Raw genomic sequence first — 21,583 nt, forward strand, 5'->3', positions numbered from 1 at the left:
ACACCCCTTATAGACTAGCTTCGTGAATGAGGCCTACTAACGGTAAGACTGACGGTTTACTCATACATATATAATATTAGACTTTTAATGTTATATATAGTATAGGATGTATTTTACACTTTTAAAATACTAGGTGGTTTAACTTAGTAAATTATACTTTTTAATTTAATTAAATGTAAACCAAAACTTTATGGGTTTATTAAATCACTTTTAATTATACACTTTAATTAATTAATAAATCATAAGGGTGTGATTTGAACTTTTTCAAATTACTAGGGTTTTAGAATTTAACATTTCAAAAATTAAACTTTTAATCAAATTTTAAATTCCAAAACTTGAGGGCAAGTTTTGAAACATTTCAAAACATTAGGGATCAAACAACAAATAATTCAAATTAAACAATTAATTTCACAATTATCTATATTTGACCTAATCTTATTTTAGTCATTAGATAATTACCAAATAATTTGAAATAATCCATATTTATCATATAAACAAACTATTATTTAAAAGATTTGAAATTATCTATTGTTTTGGCAAGGATAATCACTAATTTAAGATAAAAATTGGATTTTAACTTCAAAAAACGAATTAGGTATCAAATCCAAGTCAAAATAGCAGCAAAAACCCGGAATTCCCTCTGTCTGACCCCTGGACTCGCCGAGTCAGGGACTGGACTCGCCGAGTTCATCCACTGACTCGCCGAGTCAGGTCAGGCAGAGGCCAAAAATCAATCTTCCAGCAAATAAAGCAGTTAAGCATCACATACAACTGAAACCAATCAAGGCTCTGATACCACTGATGGGTTTTAGGCATAAGAACAATCCTATGTGCTCATACAAACCCTAATGCTTGGATCTAGGTTTCTCTATTGTACATGCTTTGAATCCAAGACTAATAACCTTAGATCTAACATATTATAAACTGAATTAGGGTTTAGGGAATTACCTTTAATTGTTATATGGCAATAACAATCAATTCCTTGCTTGGATTGGCCTTAGAAAGCTTAGTGCCTCAAGTGCTGCACCTCTAATGGAGTCACAAACACCTTATGCAACTTGGATGAAGAGGAGAAGAGAGGGGAGGCACCAAAAACGGCTGGAAACCCTAGAGAATCAGTTGTTCACGTTTTTGGAGCCTAAGGGGTCCTTTATATACTTGTGTGGGCTGCTAGGGTTTCAGTCAAAACCCTAATGGACAGCTTAAACTCTAAGCAGCCCATGGAATCTTCTGGATAAGGCCATGGACGAAAATATGATGGGCTTCCATCATAATTTCGTTCACCCCTTGATCCTTTAGTATTCCTTAGCCCAATAACTCAATTATCCAATAATTGCAGTCCAGTCCCCTAAGTTTAATTAATCTCTTTTAGCCACAAAATTAATTATCAATTAATTCTTGACTAATATTAATTAAACAATATGATTTCTCCTTTAATATATTATTCTCATAATATATTAATAAATCATATTTAAACCTTTCTCTCCTTAAATCATCCTACATATTGCTATGGTGAAGGCAACCCAAAAGGACCATGCTCATAATCGGGTCAAGTACATACCAAAATAGTTATGGACTTAGACACTAATCCAACAAATACAAGTTATTTTGATAGAGTTTATCAGCATTAAGCTGGTGAGTTCATAAGTATTTTAGTGTCAATGTTCGTTGTCAAAAACGTTTGAACCTGTCTCAATGTATAAGTTTGTAAAAATGTAAGTAATTGTTTTAAAAGTGTTTGCAAAAGTTTGGATCTCTCAGAAAATCCTATATTTTCTATAAAAGTAGCCTTCTACCAAGGCTTAACTGTTCTGTAAATTCATCTGTTGTAAAAGTGTGTAATTACCCAAGTATAACTATCATTTGTTAAAATATAGTTTGTACATTAATGCTTAAGTGAGATTATCACCAAAATATGTACTGGGTAAATCATTGTAGTACTGTAGCTTTGTATAATAAGAACTACTGTTGTACTAATTACTACTACCTTAAACCGGATTTATATTAAGGTATAATGTGATAATTGCACCATACTATCGACTGATAACAACGACATAAAGAATGGTCGTAATAACGGAATAACGTTTGGCACCCGCAGACCTGCAGGTCCGGCTGTAGCTAGCAGCAAGGTGTAGGATAGTCAATCCAGTATAGATCTATACGCAAACTCAACGCTTTCCCTCCAAGAGAATTCTGGCTACAACTCGGGCCATGACATTTAAGGCATGCTCCGATACAGTGGATCACACTTGTTATCGTATTCTTGCATATGTGATGAAATGTTTCTTGTTCTAGTATAGTTGTATATGTTCTCATAGTATAGTTGTATATATTCTCTTCCTAGTATAGACTCATGAATGAACTGACTCATTGATCTAGCAGTTGTAATAGTATGATTCTGTGTTACCTCGATGGTAACTTGTTAACGGTGCGTCTAGTACGTAAGATTATGGAAGTACTTTTTTGTCTATATATGTATATTTGATATATAATTAACATGGAAACGACCTTCGGATGGTCACCCAAAATCCCACCAGACCACATCCAAATCGAGGAAAAGGAAATAGGGTGGATGGCCTTCCTAAGCCCTTTAAACATTATTTATACGTCTATACATATATGGGCATGCAATTTATAATATAAAAACATAAATAAGTATTTATAAGACATTTGAAACATAAGTATTATTTTTAAAGAAAGATTGACTTGATGTCAATCTATAAAACAATTTGAAGGAGTAGATTTGATTAAAACAGATTAAGTATAAGGAACATTTGTTTAAATCACAGTTGCAGTGTAAATTCGAAAAGTAAATGGGTTTGGAAAACATTTAGAAGTAAAACAGTTTGATAGATAGTTTGAATAGTGGTAAAATCACTGGTTTCCCTAGTTATTAATCACATGTGATTAATGCAATCACATGTGATTGAAACAATAACTATAAGTATGTAACTTGTATTCCCCCCCCCCCCTTTGAAAGCATATAAAAGCATTTAGAATATTTAAAAGGTTGATTAAGGGGTATGAAACTCACTTGATTGATTGAAGAAAGCGAGATGGAAAACCGGGCAGAGTTTCGTCTCGGAAAACGGATTTTTCTCGGGATTCTCGGGAATCTCGGGAGTAAAATCAACCCTCGGGACTTGAGCAAAAAGACCAGAGCTTCGGGTTATAACGGGCACGGAAAACGAGGCAAGGTTGTGAGAGAGAGGAGAGAAATGAGCAACATTTTCGGAAAGCCTCGCATCCTATTTATAGGAAGGCTGAACCGCCTCCGAACGCGGGGCGTACGCTCGTACGCGGGGCGTACGCTCGTACGCAGCGCGTACGCGTACGTCATGCATGACCGAAGCCTCGACTGCCTCGGTTCGGATGGGACGGGTTGCTGGGTACGCGGGTCGGATGGGACGGGTTGCTGGGTACGCGGGTCGGATGGGACAGCGGGTCGGACGGGACAGCGGGTCGGACGGGTCGGAGCTTCGGATGGGTCGGACGGTTTAGAATTCTTCGGATAGTGCGACGTGGACGATCCGAGACCCTCGATCTCAGTACGTGGGGCGTACGAAGGTACGCAGGGCGTACTTCGGTCCAATCCGATGACTCCCTTTCGGATATTACCGGGAATTTATAATTAAATTTATATTTATTATAAATAAACTTCAAAAATTCATATCTCCCTCATACGAACTCCGTTTTTGACGTTCTTTATATCCACGCGAAGGTGAGACCATGATCTACAACTTTCGTTTAGATTCCGTTGGCAAATTCCGAAATTATTTTTATTATTTATTTATTAAAATGACGTGATTAAGGAATTTCTTCAAAAATTCATAACTTCCTCATCCGAAGTCAGATTTGGACGTTCTTTTTATGTACGCAAACCTTGATATGATTCCTACTACTTTATTAAATCCGAATAAGATTTTAGGAAGGTTACATTTTGACCTAAATTTGATTGGTTTTACATTACATTGACTCGAAATATCGGGTTGTCACTGTCGCACAATCAATCCTTACTGCCTGATACAAGAGATCCAAGGAAAACCGGACCTCACAAAATACTTATCCCACATCGACCCACCTGTGCTTACTAGCGCTGAAATAATGTCGCCAATCCCTGCAACCAACTGACCCCGAGCTAGAATACAACCTGGTCCTGGGGTCACAAGCATGCTCACTCATTTGAGCTCAAAAACTGAAAAGGCACAATCCTTGCCCTATAAAACGACAGCCCAATCCATCAATTAACCACTCTAATTCCAGCTGCCAAAACCCCAGCTAAACATAATCATCACTCCTTTCCGGATTCCCTACGACTCACATTCCGGCCTCGAGCAAACCCCTGGGCCTCAAATCTAGAAACTCACGTGCCAGCCTCTCCCGCTCAACCCGCAGAATGCAACGAGTATAGAATTTCTCCCTGATCTCAAGTAACTACAATCCTCTGCTCATCAGAATATGTCCTAGAAACCAGTCCCGATATTGGAAAGCTCGATCAGATCCTCCCCCTACCGTCGTTACAGCTGTTGCGGCTGCATAGCGCTCATACAAATACTCAACCATGGCGGTCTTAACAGACCTGAACATCTCCGGCAACTTTCCCCAGACAATCTGAATCATCTCCTCCCGGATGATCTCACTGACACGATCCTCTGAAAATGTTGGCCTATCCTGGCCGCCAGCTCCATAATCCAAACCTGGATCCGGTCTTAAGACATCTTGTAACCACCATTCTGGTAAGGCACCGGAAATATCTCTGATAATCCATATAATGACATGGGACCAACTCCCAACCCAACCCTAGGGGTTATGACTTCCTTGCTACATGTATGGGTCCTGTGCTTTCAGTAGTACGGGCTCATACTACCTTCCACACCTACCCATATTTGTCTCAAGTATCATCACAACGCCCTAACAATATACATAATCATAGCGATTACTCAATCCTCACTCCTAGAAGAATGCTAAATATCTCGTAACTGGCCTCCCGACCTCAGACAACCCACCCATCCATGAAACTTTCACCAACCCTGTAGCACTAGTGTATGCTAGCCATACATAACGTTGGACCCTATAGACTTTCGAATATTTGATCCTACCGTAATGTCCCTAATTAACAAGAACAAAACATAAGGCCAAATTAAACATTCTCAGGCTATAAGATCTTAATTATGTACAACCATGAAGCATACACTAAGCAACTACAATAATGATGTTAATCTCATATAAGGAAAACCTTAGGCTAGCAGACATCATGTAATCAGGCAATTCTATCATGCAATTCCTGAAGATCCTTAGCCTAGTACTAGCATGTTGTTCTAACATATCACAATATCAAATAACTGTATGGTATTCTGGTGTCTACTTACTGGCTCCGGCTGATAGTACACTTCACATCCTCCTTTCTTATTTTGAAAACCATTTAAAATTATTTCAAAAATCTTTTCCCTTAGTTTGAGATTGGATTCACACGAATGTTCCTCCAATTCACTCAAACCAAGGCTCTGATACCAACTTGTAACATCCATAAAATTCGAGCCAATTTTAAACTTTTTAAATCATTTAAAACTATTCTGTTATTACAATTTGTTTCCAAAATATTTTAAACATCAGAGTTCCCAGAAATCAAAATCATCTATCGAGGAAGTGTACGGTCTCGCCTTCACCTTCACGCGGTCATCCGCTGAACCTGAAACAATAAACTCAAACTGTAAACTAGAAGGCTTAGTGAGTTACCCCCAAAATACCAACCTCATAACGATATAACCATATCACATAAACATATAAGCAACAGAACAACCATGAATCTTGAGTCTATAGTGTGACTGGTCCACCCACACCAGGGCTTTAGTTCACCTGGTCCACTCTCTGAGTCTACGGTATGACTGGACCGCCTGCATCGGGCCTTCAGTCTGTGTGGCCCACTCTCTGAGCCTCAGCATGTCTAGACCTCCCTCTCGGGGCCTTTAGCCTATCTGGGCCACTCGTTGGGCCTTCGGCCTGACTAGGTGCCCTCCTGGGCCTACAGTCTATCCGGTCCGCCCTAGGTATGTTGGCCTACAACACGAAGCAGGACCCGCCTCAACCCAACCCCCATACCAATCAAACAATCATGTGCACATAATATATCATACGCTAGCATGTATATAACAGATAATCATACCGATCTAACAGATCACTAACATAGCAGCCATCCTATAACCAGGATTCCGACCTAACCGGTCACTAATATAACATCATCCTATATACCAAGATACCGACCTAAACCAGGTCGCTAACATAATACCATCCTAACTACCAGGATGCAGATCTAGCAGACCAATAAACATATCAACCAAATACCCGGATACAAATCTGATAAAGGGTCGGCCTTGGTGCCTTAGACCCTGGTTATATAGTGAGGATAACTCACCTCGCAATGTCCATCTGAACTGAAGTATCGACTCCCAAAGTGTTGTCTCACCGAAAATCCCATACTATTCAAAATAACAAATTCTAGTTCAATATATGGATGTCAATCCTGACTAAGGGGGTCCATATAGTCCATTTTGTCCTTTCTTTAATTGGGGACCCATGCCCAATACCAAAACAAAGCCCAACACTAGATAGGCTTTCCAAGCCTACTAATGGCCCAATTTGCTAAATTGAGCCCAAACCCCCTAATGGGCCTTACCCTAAGCCCAAACATCTTCTAGGCCCACATTATCTGACTTCTGATGGCCCACCAAGGCCCAAAGAACCAAAATACCCTACATGGCCCAAACCGAGACCCAAAACTCGCAAGGTCTATATCTGATGAGTACGTTGGGCCTACTCCTATGTACGCTGGGCGTACTAGCTAAATGGCGAGTACGTTGGGCGTACCTGCATGTACGCTCAGCGTACTCCCCTGTTAAGTTACTATCCCATTAAGTGCTTAATACCCCAATCCAGAAGCTAAAATCACAAATCCAAGTCCTTTTCAACGTCTTAATCCATAAAGTCACTAACTTGGTGACTTTGCATGACCCTAATAAGCCCAAACTCCAAAATATCATTCCATTCTCATAGAAATGATATTAACTCATGCATGAATCCAATCATTCAAGATGGCAACTTTCTACCTTAGGGACTCATTTTGAACTGAAAGTGGCAACTCTAAGTCTAGAAATCGGATTTGAACCATAAAGTTCCATACTTGGGACCAAAATGACTTCAAAATCAAGCTACATTAGATCTAAGCATTCTTGAGGAAAGTTATGAACTTTATACCTCTAAAGAGTCTCAAATGATGATGCTATTCAAAATCTATGGGCTCAAACTCCCCAAGTCCTTCCTTGCCAACTTCTTTTTTCCTCTTCCAAGCTTAAAAATCACCAAGAGGGCCTCTCAAGATCAAGATCACTCAAGAATGAAGGGATGAGAAGTTCTAGGGTTTTTCTGAGGTTGGGGATGCTGATAAGTGGCTAGGGTTCAAGTCCTAATGTTCATTATATAGTGTTGGACCCTAAAATTAGGGTTTTGTGTCACTGAGCGTACGTTGGGCGTTTGCCTCCAACACCCGCGACCACTCGACCTTCTACGTTGGGCGTACCCCAGCTTATGCTGGGCGTACTCAGCCAATGCTACCTTTTAAAGCTTGGTCCTTTCTTTCCACTTCTTTCCAAACCCATGGGCCAAAAGTGACATAATTCAAATCCGAGGGGTGAATTTGAAGCTACTTGAAAAATGGGATGTTACATCGATCAATAATGGTATGATAACTGTTGTTGTAGGAGATCGGCTAGTGGAATGTAAGTATCCCAACTCCCTCCAAAGTCTAACAGGCACGCCCGTAACATATCTTCGAGCGTCTGAATCATCCGCTCACTTTGTCCATCAGTCTGGGGGTGGTATGTCATACTGAAATGTAGTTGTGCACCCAAATCCTCATGAAACTTCTTCCAAAACGTGGAGGTAAAACGAAAATCTTGGTCCAAAATCACCAAAACTAGCACCCAATGTCGAACTACTACCTCGCAGATCTAAATGTCAACCAGCTTCTCAGCAGATATACTCTCGACAATCAGAATAAAATTCACACTCTTGGTCAATCTATCAATAATGACCCATATAGAATCAACTCCACGTGCCGTCCTTGGCAACTTTGTGATAAAATCCATGGTAATCTCTTACCGTTCCCACATGGGGATGGGTAAAAGGTGCATCTTCCAGTGAGGTCTCTGATGTTCGGCCTTGATTTCCCAACAAGTCAGGCACCGCTCCACAAACCATGCAATCTTCCTTTTCATACAGGGCCATCAATAACTCAACTTTAGATCCCTATACATCTCCGTGGCCCCCGAGTGGATCGAAAACTTTGACTTATGAGCCTCTTCTAGAATTGTATGTCTCACCCCACCAATAGCCGAAACCCAAACTCTACTACACTGAGTCAACAACCCCCAACTATCTCTAATAAATAAAGGAATCTGCCCTTGATCCGCTCCGCCTTGCAACTCTCCTTTTTTAATCCCTCGACTTGATCCTTCTTTATCAAATCCAACAAAAGAGAAATGATAACCATCTTTAGACATATATCCCCAATAGGTGCACTCACTGCTTTGCGGCTCAAGGCATCAGGCACCATATTGGCCTTCCCAGGGTGGTACAAGATCTCGCAATCAAAATACTTTACCACATCTAACCATATCTGCTTCCACATGGATCCATAAAAGTTGCCAACATTATGAGATCCAACCTTCCAAATTCTCACACTATGAAGATTAGGGATAAAAGGGCTATACCTAGAGACAAGTAACATAAAGATTGGATCTTGATGACTTACAAGAGTCCAAAAAATATGCACAAGAGGGATAGGGAGATTTGCTTGCTGAAACAAAGCCCAAGGGTAACTTCTTCTTCTTCTTTAGAGCACCACCAAACACACAAAAAACTCAAAGGTTAGCAATGGAGACTAGGGTTTTCTCTTGGAAGTTAAGGGAGAGTGATTGAGGCTGAGGGTGGGCAACCCTAGCCATCACATTCCCTTAAATAGGGGCTCAAACCATGGATTAGGGTTTATCATTAAACGGCGGCCACGCCATGGCGAATAGATGCTACACCGTGGCACTAGCTTAGTGCCCACGAAACCTTGGCCTTGGTCACGCCATGTGACTCCATCACCACGTCGTGGCCACCAGGAATCCAACATCCAAAAATATTAATATACATAAACGAAACATACCCGAAACTTGGTGTTACATTCACCTTTAAATAAGACCAAGTTTCCTCATGAAGATAGAACAATGCATTAGTCTTTACATTGTTTTTATGTTTCTTCTTTGTAGCTTCCAACCGTTTGACCATACTTTCCTCATCATGATTTAAACATAACTTTTCAACATTAAAAGTTGTCTTCATTTCTGTAAGTTTGTTGACCTGTTTAGCAAAATATGTTGCAATATGTTACATGTATTCTTTTGGTGTAAGACTAATAGATGAATACATGATATATGTAATTAGTTATAGTTAGTGTTGTAAAAATCCTGATTAGGTCTCGATTAATCTCCGATTAATCTCTAGGCGCTACTTGACCGATTAGAGAGCGCCTAGCGATTAATCCATGCATACAAAATGACTGAAACAGTAGGACCAGATGAAATTTTAACACTTTGAATAAGTTATATCTCAATAGAAACTATTTGAGGTATGATTAGTGTTGTATTTATCATATTAACCTATTTTGTTATGATATTAGTGGTATTTATCAAATTTTATATGATATTAGTAATATTTAATTTTTTAAAATCTAACAAATTAGCAATTAATGGTCCCCGATTAATCTCCGCCTAGCCGATTAATCCCTTGACCCCAGTTCACCGACTAGCTAACGTCGAGCGATTTTTACAACCTTGGTTATAGTAAACCCAATTTATATATACACTTTTTTCATGATCAATAAACAAATGTATACATGTATATATAGACGACGTGTACATGATTACTAAACAACACAAATTAATTTCTACACATTCATTGCTCTCTTCAAAATAAAGCAAGGGTATTTTCAATGTCATAGTAATAATGCCAAATTCATCAAATATAAATTTACAAGGGTTTATACACATTTTCATGATTACTACATGAGACATTAAATGTTAAGCCATTGGTTACAAATGAGGGTTTTTCTTCATTCATCATAGAAATTAAAGGGTAGTAGCCTAGATTACCATATTTTTAATAAACCCACAAGAAAGAAATGGCGTCAAACATTTGATTCCACTCGGACCTAATCCTTGAAATCATGCATGCTATTTGGAAGGACATGAGGAAACAAAAAATGTTTTATTGATGTTTAAGGTGTTATGGTGGAGAAGCTTAAAGGCTTCTCCTACTCCACCAATAGGGTTATCGCACAACTTTATCTGGATCTTAAGTTAAAGATGTGGAGCTCCTTTTGTCTCTTAACAACCTGTCGTAGGTCATCAAAAGTGATTGAATGATCATATGACACTTCTTTAGAAAGCTCAACAAGGTTGAAGCCTCAAGATTGCAACTTTTGATGTTCTTGTTAGGTTTAAGCTTGTGACGTCTCTCTCTCTTTCTTTTTTTTCTTTTTTTTTTTTCTTTTTTGTAAATGCTTAAGTTTGTTAGTTTTTTGGTGTAAAAGCTTCAACCTTTTGTGAATGAATAGAATCTAATCATTCTTTATTGTTTTTATTGTGTGAACATTAATGAAAATAACATAAAATATAAGTGTAATACCTTATGTTAAATGGGGATGCCATATTAGTCGGTACTTCGGGATTTTGATGCAAGTATTGTAGATGAGAGGGAAAGGCCAGAGTGGACTAGAGATGGAGATAATGGAGATGAGAGGTGGATGCTTAGGGTTTATATGGATGAGATGCAGATGTTTAGGGTTCGTATTCAGCTAATTGAGAAGATAAGAAAGTGAAAAGACAAATATACCCTCATGTGTTGGGCACATGGGGTGGGCTAACAACCAAAACAAACGATTGTTAAGTCCAAGGACCGATTACATAATGAAATATATTGATAAGGACGTAATATTGTAATTTTGAAACTTAAAGGACCAAAACCAAAGAAAATAACAAAACATGTGGACCAATTTTGCAATTTACTCTCTTAAAAATTAAAAGTTAAAAACTAGATTTCATTTATATAAAAATATTTCCAAAACCAAAAAATTAAAAATTAAAAACTAGATTTCATCCTACTCTTAGAGTTATTATTTATATAGAAATATTTAACGAATAATTATAAGTTTTTAAAATTTATGAAGTTACTTAATATATATATATATATATATATATATATATATATATATATATATATATATATATATATATATATATATATATATATATATATATATATATATATATATATATATATATTTGAAAGTAAATATTTTCAAAAAATTTTAAAAACTAAAATCTAAAAACCTCTAAACACTATTGAAAAAACTAGTTGATAATGGCAACCATAATTATTGGTATGGATTCAAACAAAAACAAAGATCCAAAGAGTACAAGCAAACGAGCATTGTTTCTCAATACAGAAAAAGAGCTCACTTTCTTCCTCCATTCTTCGGTCAACGAGTCACCAAAACAAAACCAGCAACTTTTCTCCCTCCTTTCCCCTCTCTCTCACATACACATAGCAATCTGGTTGTGTTCTTTCCTAGCCTCTTGAGGTTTCCCCACACCCCCATTTATTGTTCTTCACCTTTGTTGTTGAGAATATGGTGCTTCCTTTAATGCTCCGCCATTAAAGCTCTCGCATCACACACAGACACAGATTTTGAAGAAATATCCTACACCCATTTCTACAACAGAACGCGCCTCTTGTAAATTGCATTTAATTAATTCAAACAAAGGGTTTGTTTTTTGCACCCGAATTCTACACAGACTCGGCGCACAGAGGAGTTATGGGTATTATGATTTGCACGGACATCGCCATCACATCAATCGTCATATAGTTATGGGCGTATGATGAACGGCCCTTGTTTTCAGCGTTTCCAATTATAGCAGTGTCATTCTTTCTGTACAGGAAACAGTGTTACTTCGCACAGGGATTAAGATTTCAAGTTTTGAACGAGTTATTATGTCTGGTTCGACACTTGAAATGGATTAAAGGTCATTTCTGTTTCGGGTAATCATGGAAGCTATGCTCAAGGTATTATTCCATTTCTTTTTCATCTTCCTGTTGCTGGTTAACTCGGTGTTGACCCAGTCGACGGTGCGGCGACTGAGTTCCGGTGTAGAACGAACGGCGCTGTTCGATCTTCGAGCTTCCTTAGGAATAAAAGCCAGATTCTGGCCGAGGAAGTTAGACCCATGTGCAAACTGGACAGGGGTGGAGTGCAGCAACGGCAGGGTCACCGGAATAAATTTGTCCGGTTTGCAACGAACTCGTGTTGGACATCGTTCCCCTTCTTTTTCTATCGATTCTTTGGTTCGATGTACTCAATTGGGTACCTTTAATTCTTCAGGATTTGCTCTTCCAGGGCAAATCCCTGATTGGTTAGGACAAAATCTTAGTGCACTCCAGGTGCTCGACCTTACGTCTAGCTCAGTCTTGGGTCCAATTCCTTCGTCAATTGGTTCTCTAAATCAACTCAATCGTCTTCTTCTTGCCAATAATTTCCTTACTGGGATTATCCCAGATTCTCTGAGGGAACTTTCTTCACTATCGATTCTAAATTTGTCGCTGAATATGTTAACAGGATCCATACCCACTTCATTTTCAGCTCTCGCGAACCTCACAGCTCTTGATTTATCTTCAAATTTCTTATCTGGCCCGATCCCTATGAACTTCGGTTCATTTTCTAGTCTTCAATCCTTAAATCTTTCCAACAATAGTCTTGCTTCTTCTCTCCCTATACAGCTTGGAAACCTTTCTCAGTTAGTTGACCTTGATCTTGGATTCAATTCATTCTCTGGATCATTTCCAAATGAACTAGGTCATTTAACCAATTTGAGGAGATTATCAGTTAAAAACAATAATTTGGGAGGTAATCTTTCTTCCAACTTCACACCAAATATCATCCTTCTTGATGTATCAAGCAACAACTTCACTGGCAATCTCCCAGACCTCTCAACATTCCCAAACACTTCTGGTGTCACCTTAAACTTCTCAAACAACCAATTCTACGGAATCCTGGATTCCAGTGTCTCAACTCTGGATTCCATCGATCTATCCAACAACTATCTCCAGGGTTTAAATGTCAATCTTGAAAACACAACTTCAATATCAAGAAACTGCTTCATTCGAATCCCAAACCAAAGAAGCTTAGATGATTGTAGAACATTCTATCTTCTAAGAAATCTACCTTTCAATGGTGATTCCAATTCCAATCCCACAACTCCATTGCAACCTCAACTCCCTAGAAAGAGCAACAACAACCGTTTGAAATACGTTATGGCTGGAGTTTTTGGTGGACTTGGTGTCTTTATAATCATAGTTATAATACTATTTTTAGTATTTAAACCATGTAACAAAAGATCAGTAAGCCAAAGAAGTGCAAATGTAGAACCTGTTCAAGAAGAAGGAATCGAAAAGGGTCAAACCATTTCAGTCAACTTAATGTTTGACTCATTTTCATATGAGCAAATTTTACAAGCCACAAGTGGTTTCAGTGATTCAAATCTCATGAAACATGGACACACTGGAGACATCTTTAAAGGGAAATTAGAAGATGGAGTTTCTATTGTTGTGAAAAGAGTCGATATGCGTGTGTCAAGAAAAGATTGTTACATGTCAGAATTGGAGTTGTTTGGAAAGGGTATGCACACAAGATTAGTGCCACTTTTGGGACATTGTTTGGAACATGAAACTGAGAAGCTTCTTGTTTATAAATTCATGCCAAATGGGGATCTTTCAAATTCTTTATATAGGTCTACTAGTTTGGAAGATTCTGGTTTACAATCTTTAGATTGGATCACAAGATTAAAAATTGCTATTGGAGCTGCTGAAGGGTTATCTTATCTACATCATGAATGCAATCCTCCCATTGTTCATAGGTATTATTCAACAACTTCATTCTTTTTAACTTAATAATTTTATACCTGATTTACATCTGACATGATGTTTATCAAGAAGGGCACAACTTAGGGGTTGTTGGAAGAAAAACTTTTTTTGCAGATACTTTATTGTTTTTTTTATTTATTATTATTTATAGAGATATTCAAGCAAGCAGTATTCTACTTGATGATAAATACGATGTACGTCTTGGAAGCTTGAGTGAAGTTTGTGTTCAAGGAGTGGAAGACAATCAAAATGTTATCTCAAGGCTTTTGCGGATTTCTTCGTAAGAATTATTTACAAAATAATATTTTATATTGTCTTATTTCACTTTCTTTTTATTGTTTCTCTTACAAACATATTTATATCTTTTTCTCCTTTGTATATGTCCAGGAACTCTGAACCAACTCCTTCTGGTACGTACAGACAGTAACAGTAACAGTAACAGTAACAGTAACAGTAACAGTAACAGTAACAGTAACAGTAACAGTAACAGTAACAGTAACAGTAACAGTAACAGTAACAGTCATATCTTTGAGTTGAAACTTTTGGATAGGACAAAAAAGTAGTATATTGATCTGATTGACATCAGTCTCAGTGCAATATATGTCAAACACAGTATAACATATTATAATATGAAGAAACATTATCGGTTTGAAACTTATATTTGTAAATTTTTTTTATTTACAAAACAGGGTCATCATCACCCCCAATTTGTGCATACGATGTGTATTGTTTTGGAAAGGTGTTACTGGAGCTTGTAACGGGCAAAATCGGAATAAATAATTCTGAATGGGTGGAGCAAACATTATCTTTCATCAACAACTATGACAAAGAACTTGTATCCAAGATTGTTGACCAATCTTTAGTGATAGATGAAGACTTAATGGAAGAAGTGTGGGCTGTAGCCATAGTAGCAAAATCTTGTCTAAATCCAAAGGCATCAAAAAGGCCTCAAATGGCTCATATTTTAAAAGCATTGGAAAACCCTTTTAGGGTTGTGAGGGAAGAAGACTTTAGTTCGGGGAGATTAAGGAATAATTCTTCTAGAAGGTCTTGGAGTGCTGCTTTGTTTGGTAGTTGGAGGCAAAGCTTTTCAGGGAGTGTTCATAGTCAAAGTCAAAAGAGCAGAGAGGGTGTTAGTGGTCAAAGGAGAGAGAATTCTCAAGGGAGTGGTGCGAATGATAAAAGATTGTCAAGTGAGATTTTCCCTGAGCCAGTAGACATCAATGATGTGGAAAGACAAGATGAAACTCGATAAATTATGGGATTTTTTTTTTAATGCTTATGAGATTTTGTGGTTTGAAAAGCATGTATTTATTGTTGTGCTTGTGATAGATCTAGATCCATTGAAGTTGAAATGTAAATTGCTAAAGTGTGAAGCTTTGTGACAAAATCAAATTGTGTTAGAAAGTTTGATTTGACACAAAATCCAAGTCAGATGTATTTATGGGCTAAGTGCTAGAAATAAGAGTACATATGAAGTAAATGAAAGGGCTAAATGCAAGAAATGATGATGTATTTTCATTTATTTGTGTATTTTGGCACCATACTTTCATTTCTTTAGGTTATATCATTGTACTCGTCTTATTAAGATTTGGTACGCCTTGAAATATCTACCTAGTTATAGCATTGTATATCCGGTATATTTCTTGTTAGGACATTGTATTTTGAAAAAGTATTTGATTATGACTGTTAAAGTTGTATTCTATTTGAATTATAGAATTTTCAAGGTATAATGATGTAATAGGAAGAAAAGAAAGTAGGATGGTGTCATCAACATATTGATGAAAGGATGTTGTTATTCTTGCATGTAACCCTAAATGGTACTCGAGAGTTAGAATCTAAAATTCCATAATGTGTTGTGTTTTGGTGTCAAAAAGCATGTTTAAGGGATTTGATCATTCCTAGAGATTGAATTTCATTCGTTGTTTCATTAAAAGACAAGTGACTCGTAGACCCATTAAAACACATGCACACTCTTTCTTTAACATAATCTACATTCCGATTTCTTTGATAGATAGCTAAAGAATGTGATTGAATTTCATTCGTATTAAAATTTCTTTGGCAAATTTCATTTCTTCCAAAAACAAAGTGTGAACTGAATGCTCAATAAATGTTCATGAGAATTAGAAAATGATATCGGTGATATAGATGAAGATCGGGTGGGATTTTTACTCCACATAAGGAGCCCAAATTCTTGTTCAATAAAATCGTACAGATAAAAAATGGAAGAAAGATCAACACAAGCAATCAAACCACATGTTAAATACAAAAAATAACATCATTTCTTTTATTTTATTTTTTCGGTATTGTTTTGCATATCCCTTATTTGACATAAATAAAAACTCCTTGTGATTTGACATAAATAAACTCATTTTGATTTGATGTTTTTGTTGTTTTCTTGTTCTTGTGTTTTGTTTTTTTTTTTATTATTATTATTATTATTATTATTGTTGTTGTTGGTGGTGGTGGTGTTATTATTATTATTATTATTATTATTATTATTGTAGTAGTTTTAATTAATTATATTATTTTGTTTTTGATTGTGTGTTTTAGAAAAACTGCTTTTATATATAACTGTATTTTTGTTTTTCGTTCGAACTATCCATATGTTATTTTTTCGTTCTAACTATCCATATGTAATTGTTTTCGCCTGGACTATGAATGTGTTATTTTTCATTCGTATTATTATTGGATTGTATTTTCATTACGATAATCCATAAGTTAATAACAATGACTTTAATACAAGTTGGGTTAACCCACTTGGCTAACAAGATGTTTCTAACTATAAGGTCATAGGTTTAATCCCTAGCATAATAATAATAATAATAATAATAATAATAATAATAATAATAATAATTTTAACAATGAATTTAACTCTAAGGACCATTTATATAAAAAAAATAACTTTAGGGATCATTTATATAAATTACCTTGATGTCTTAATAATAGAGATATGACTCTTCATATTATCATATATCAACGTCCTTAGTAATAGTGAATTGCCCTTAGTAATAATTCTTGCTCTTAATAATAGTTCTTGTCTTTTTGATAATTAATATGGACTATTTCTTTTTTTGTTCGGACTACCCCTGTATTATTTTTTTCTTTTTCGTTCGGACTAATCATGTATTTTTTTTGTTCTTTTTCGTTCGGACTAACCATGTATTTTTTTGTTCTATGATTATAAAGCATAGACCCTATTATTGTTTTTCTCTTTTCTCTTTTATTTTAATTTTAAAAGTTATTATTAATGCATACAAAAATCACTACAAGAAATGAAGTAGGATGCTTGCTATATACTACAAATTGAAAATACAAGGCTTTATCTTCTTGCATTTAGCCCATCAAATTCAAACCACTAGAGATAGATTGAATCATAAACTAATGATACATGAATCATCATATGACAGGAAAAATCACAAGTAAAGTATTTATAAAGTTGTTAAATGTGCCAAAAACTTCAAACCCTTAAACCTATTTGACACATTTACCCCAAATCCCAAATATTTTTCTCTCAAAACATCATCATCTACACATGACCAAGTAAGTCCTCTTCCCAAACTCCCAATCCACATAAACCTCTCTGAAAATGGATTCACCAAGCTCCTATAAAACTCTTCTGCTTCTTCACACATAATTCCCTTAAAAAAAACAACACACTTACATCAACACAAAACCAACTAAAACAAGTAACCATGGAGTAAAAAAAAAAAAAAAGACTTACTTCTGCCATGGATGTGATCTTGAGTGAAACATCATTGCTAAGAATGATAACCTTTCTATCTTTACTTTCTTTGCATAACTGAATAGCAGTTTCAAGAACTTTAATTTCTGTTTCAATTTCATCATCTTCCATGTGAATCCACCATTTTGTAGTCATCATACATTCATCAATCCATTTCAATGCTAAAGAAACCTTTTTTGTAGTTATGTTGAACAAATCATGATCATGTTGCCTCTTTATTTCCTTTAGTTCCTTTAACACTGATTGAAGAAAAGTGTTAGTAGATTTATATGACAATAACATGATAATCTTATATGTTATTTACCGATTTTGGGTATGAAAAGTTGAGTCCCTTTGAGGCCTTGTAGGAGTTTCAAATGCTTTAAAGACTCTTTGTGAAGAAGGGTATTAGTGTCTAGTATCATATTCCATCTTTTCTTTTCCCCTCCCTGAAAAGAGCCAATTACTAAGGGTAAATTATAAATAATGATATGATATGAAAGTAAAAGTAAACTTACATTAGATGAATCAATGCCCTTTTCATCATCATACTCTGACACATCAAAAATGTCTTTTCTACCCTCACTGACAGCTTCCTTCAACATTGCACAGATGTTTGATCCTTTACATTCATCTTCCTTCCATTTTCTCAAAGATTTCATTAAACAAACATTGGGATCCTTGTTCTCTTTATCTGGTGTAAAAAACTCCAATTCCTTTCCATTTAAACTATCAAAAAGAGTCCTTGAATTTTCTTTGGCTCTTGATATTTCTGGAGTAAAACTTGTTTCTTGATCCATGTCTGTTTCATCCAAAAGGGCCAAAAAATTCGATTCTTTCTTCATAATTTCATGATTTCCTGATTCAAATCTAACACCCATATCTACATCTTGTCTTGAAATGAATGATGTGCAAAGAACCATAGAATCTGATTCATCAGTGCATATATTAATCTCATTGCCTTTTTCTATTTCTTCTTCTTCATGGGTTTCAATAGCATCAAAAAGAGCCACAGAAAGATCTTCTGGTTTGTTTATGCTATCAAAGATCTCTGTTTCAGATAAAGATTCAGAGACAACAATTGGGGCTTGAACTGACAGAATTGCAAAAATTTCATCACTTCCATTGTCTGTATCAAACTCATCAGCTTTTGAGTTGTTAAGCACAGAAAACTGTTCTTCATGGGATTGATTTTCTATTCCAGCTTTTGAGCTAAAGATTTCACCATTTTGGTTTCCTTTTTTAGATGGAGTCATGTGTTCTTCTACCTCAGTCTCATCACATGAAGAATTTAAGTAGTTTGGTGCTGAATATGTCGATGGGTTCAATTTCTCCAAGGAGGAATGAAGATTCGTGTTGGAAAATGAAAATTCCGAACTCTCCAAATCCTCATTAGAGGAATGTGTCTCAAGATCATACGAGCAACTTTCATCCTATATAAATCAAGAAAAAGAAAGAACAAACATAAAGAGGCAATTCATCGAACAGCTTGCAGGCAGACATATTTACGCATCACAATCGTGAACTTTAGATAATTTTAATCGAAAAGAGTAAGAATACTGATAGATACCTGTGTTTCTTCTTGTTTTCTGAAGGTGGGAGGCACGAATGGATCATTAACATCAAAAGCTTGGTTCAATGGGACCCAATGCAGCTCGTAAACCCTACTTGAACCACCCATCTTCACCGTGTCTCCCTCTTTCAGTTTCACGGAAACCCCTGGTTCAATTCTCTTCCCCGACACCCATGTTCCGTGAACTACGATTTTAACAATATCAAATAGATAGTAATGAATCATTTCCCCCAATCCCAATACAATATAGTCAAAGAAGATTAAACAATTTTACCTGATGATAGGTCAACTATTGAGAGCGTATGTGAAGACGGATTTGAGTGGATACGGAGATGATATCTGCTGATACTAGGGTGCTCCAGAGTAATGTTGCAATCTGGGTGTCGTCCAACAAGCAAAATTTCTTCATCGGAGTCCTGATTTATCGATGATGTTCCGGCTGCAGGTTGTTCGGTGGAGAAGGGAGGTGGTTTGCGTAAAAGAAAGATGTTCTTGAGGATGGAACCGTTCTTCAGTACAGTGAATGCCGGAGTTTTCTTCACCTGAATGTGGATCTCTTTGTCCTCATACATGGCTGGGTTCTTGAAAATTGAAATCAAAGAGACTGTGATAATGTTCTTCGTGTCTTCTTGAAATCAAAGAGAGTGTTGTATTTTTCAATGAAAATATTACCGTTGACGATGGTTTTGAAACGGCACAAATACATTATGAGAAGGGTTCATGAAGAATTTGAAATTCAAAATGGAGTAGGAATTGGTATCCTGCTTTGTCATCTTATTGAACATAGAAATGAGTTTGCCTTGTGTCTATACCAATAAAAAAAATTATTTCACCATTTTTACGTAATACACTTATAAATATTAATTTTATATTGTATTTGCTTATTTAAATGTGCTCATTGTACATAATTACTTATTTTTGGGAGATGAAATCAACTTTCCATTAAAGTCTTTTTTTTTTTAAGAAATTAACAATAATCATTCTTAGGCGGTCGAACGGAGTAGGTTGACAAGACTCCTTAGCTCTGTTGTTGATGTGGCTTGATAAACACCTGAGGATGTTCAAAAGCCAATTGTGTCACCAAGGGAAAAGGTTGAGGTGGGCAAAGGAGAAGGCTAAGGTAGAGCTCGACGAGTGAACACTTGTTGTGATTCAATGTCTTTCAATAATATTTGAAAACCTTAGTTGTGACCTTTTCATCTTGCTGTTAAAAGAGAATATGTGAAATATGTTTGAATTTAAATTGGAAAACTTTGGAAATGAGATCGTGAATTTGTATATATTATTCATAGATTTGGTGGTCATGTTATTTTGTTTGAAATATTTTATTATGTGGAATAATATTGTAACTGATGGAGATAAATGCCCAAAGTCATAGCAAAGTCCGATAATATTACTATAAATAACAATGTCATTTTGGGTTACACTCAAGAACAAAAATGAAGCAGATATGTAACACTCATAAAAATCATGCAAAATTTAAACTTTTTAAAACATTTCAAAACCAATAATAATTACAAAACTTGTTTTCAAAATGGTTTAGTGTCAGAGTATCCCAGAATCAAATCATGAAAATATAAGGAGGTGCACGATCACGCCTTCGCCTTCCAACGATCATCAGAAGTACCTGAAACAAAATCAACAACTATAAGCCCGAAGTTTAGTGAGTTTCTCCAAAATACCAACGTCATAAAATCATAATCATAATCATATCATATAAACAAACAACATGTATAATGAGCCTTCAGCCTGACTGGACCGCCTCGCAGGCATTCAGTCTATCTTGACCGCTCCCCGAGCCTTCAACAAGTCTGGACCGCCTCGTAGGGCCTTCGACCTAACCGGACCGCCTCGCAAGGCCTTCAGTCTATCCGGACCGCCCTGGGTATGTTGGCCTTCAGCACAAAGCAGGACCGCATCAACCCAACCCCTAATCAAACAATCATGTGCACATAAATATCATACGCCAGCATGTATGTAACAGTCAAACTAATCTAACAGATAAATAATCATAGCAACATCCTATAACCAGGATACCAACCTAACCGGTCACTAACATAGCATTATCCTTTTTACCAGGATACCGACCTAAGCGGTCACTAAGCATATCACCATCCTAACTACTAGGATGTAAATTAATAAACGTATCATGCAAATAACCTGGATACAATTCCATAAAGGGTCGACATTGGCGCCTTCAACCCTGTTAGTATAGTGAGGACAACTCACCTCACAAATAGCTCGGAAATGATAGTATCGAACTCCTCCAA

The 21,583-nt window shown here is 36.5% G+C and overlaps 2 protein-coding genes across 2 annotated transcripts; one reads left to right on the forward strand and one right to left on the reverse strand.

The window, feature by feature from the left end:
• The first annotated feature begins 11,497 nt into the window (after positions 1-11,497).
• Positions 11,498-15,560, forward strand: LOC111890298 (probable LRR receptor-like serine/threonine-protein kinase At2g16250). Its single transcript, XM_023886442.3, has 4 exons — positions 11,498-14,009; positions 14,168-14,296; positions 14,404-14,426; positions 14,706-15,560. The coding sequence occupies exons 1-4, from the start codon at positions 12,145-12,147 to the stop codon at positions 15,269-15,271; spliced, it is 2,583 nt and encodes an 860-aa protein (XP_023742210.1). The 5' UTR covers positions 11,498-12,144; the 3' UTR covers positions 15,272-15,560.
• A 1,723-nt stretch (positions 15,561-17,283) lies between these two features.
• LOC111890309 (FHA domain-containing protein PS1) lies at positions 17,284-20,078 on the reverse strand. The gene is made up of 6 exons (XM_023886451.3): positions 19,588-20,078; positions 19,311-19,498; positions 18,259-19,173; positions 18,066-18,189; positions 17,741-18,000; positions 17,284-17,657 (listed from the first exon to the last, which is right to left on the reverse strand). Exons 1-6 carry the CDS (start codon positions 19,883-19,885, stop codon positions 17,448-17,450), a joined length of 1,995 nt encoding a protein of 664 aa, XP_023742219.1. The 5' UTR covers positions 19,886-20,078; the 3' UTR covers positions 17,284-17,447.
• Between the last annotated feature and the right edge of the window lie 1,505 nt (positions 20,079-21,583).

Source organism: Lactuca sativa, chromosome 4 (genome assembly GCF_002870075.4).
Source record: "Lactuca sativa cultivar Salinas chromosome 4, Lsat_Salinas_v11, whole genome shotgun sequence".
NCBI lineage: Eukaryota > Viridiplantae > Streptophyta > Magnoliopsida > Asterales > Asteraceae > Lactuca > Lactuca sativa.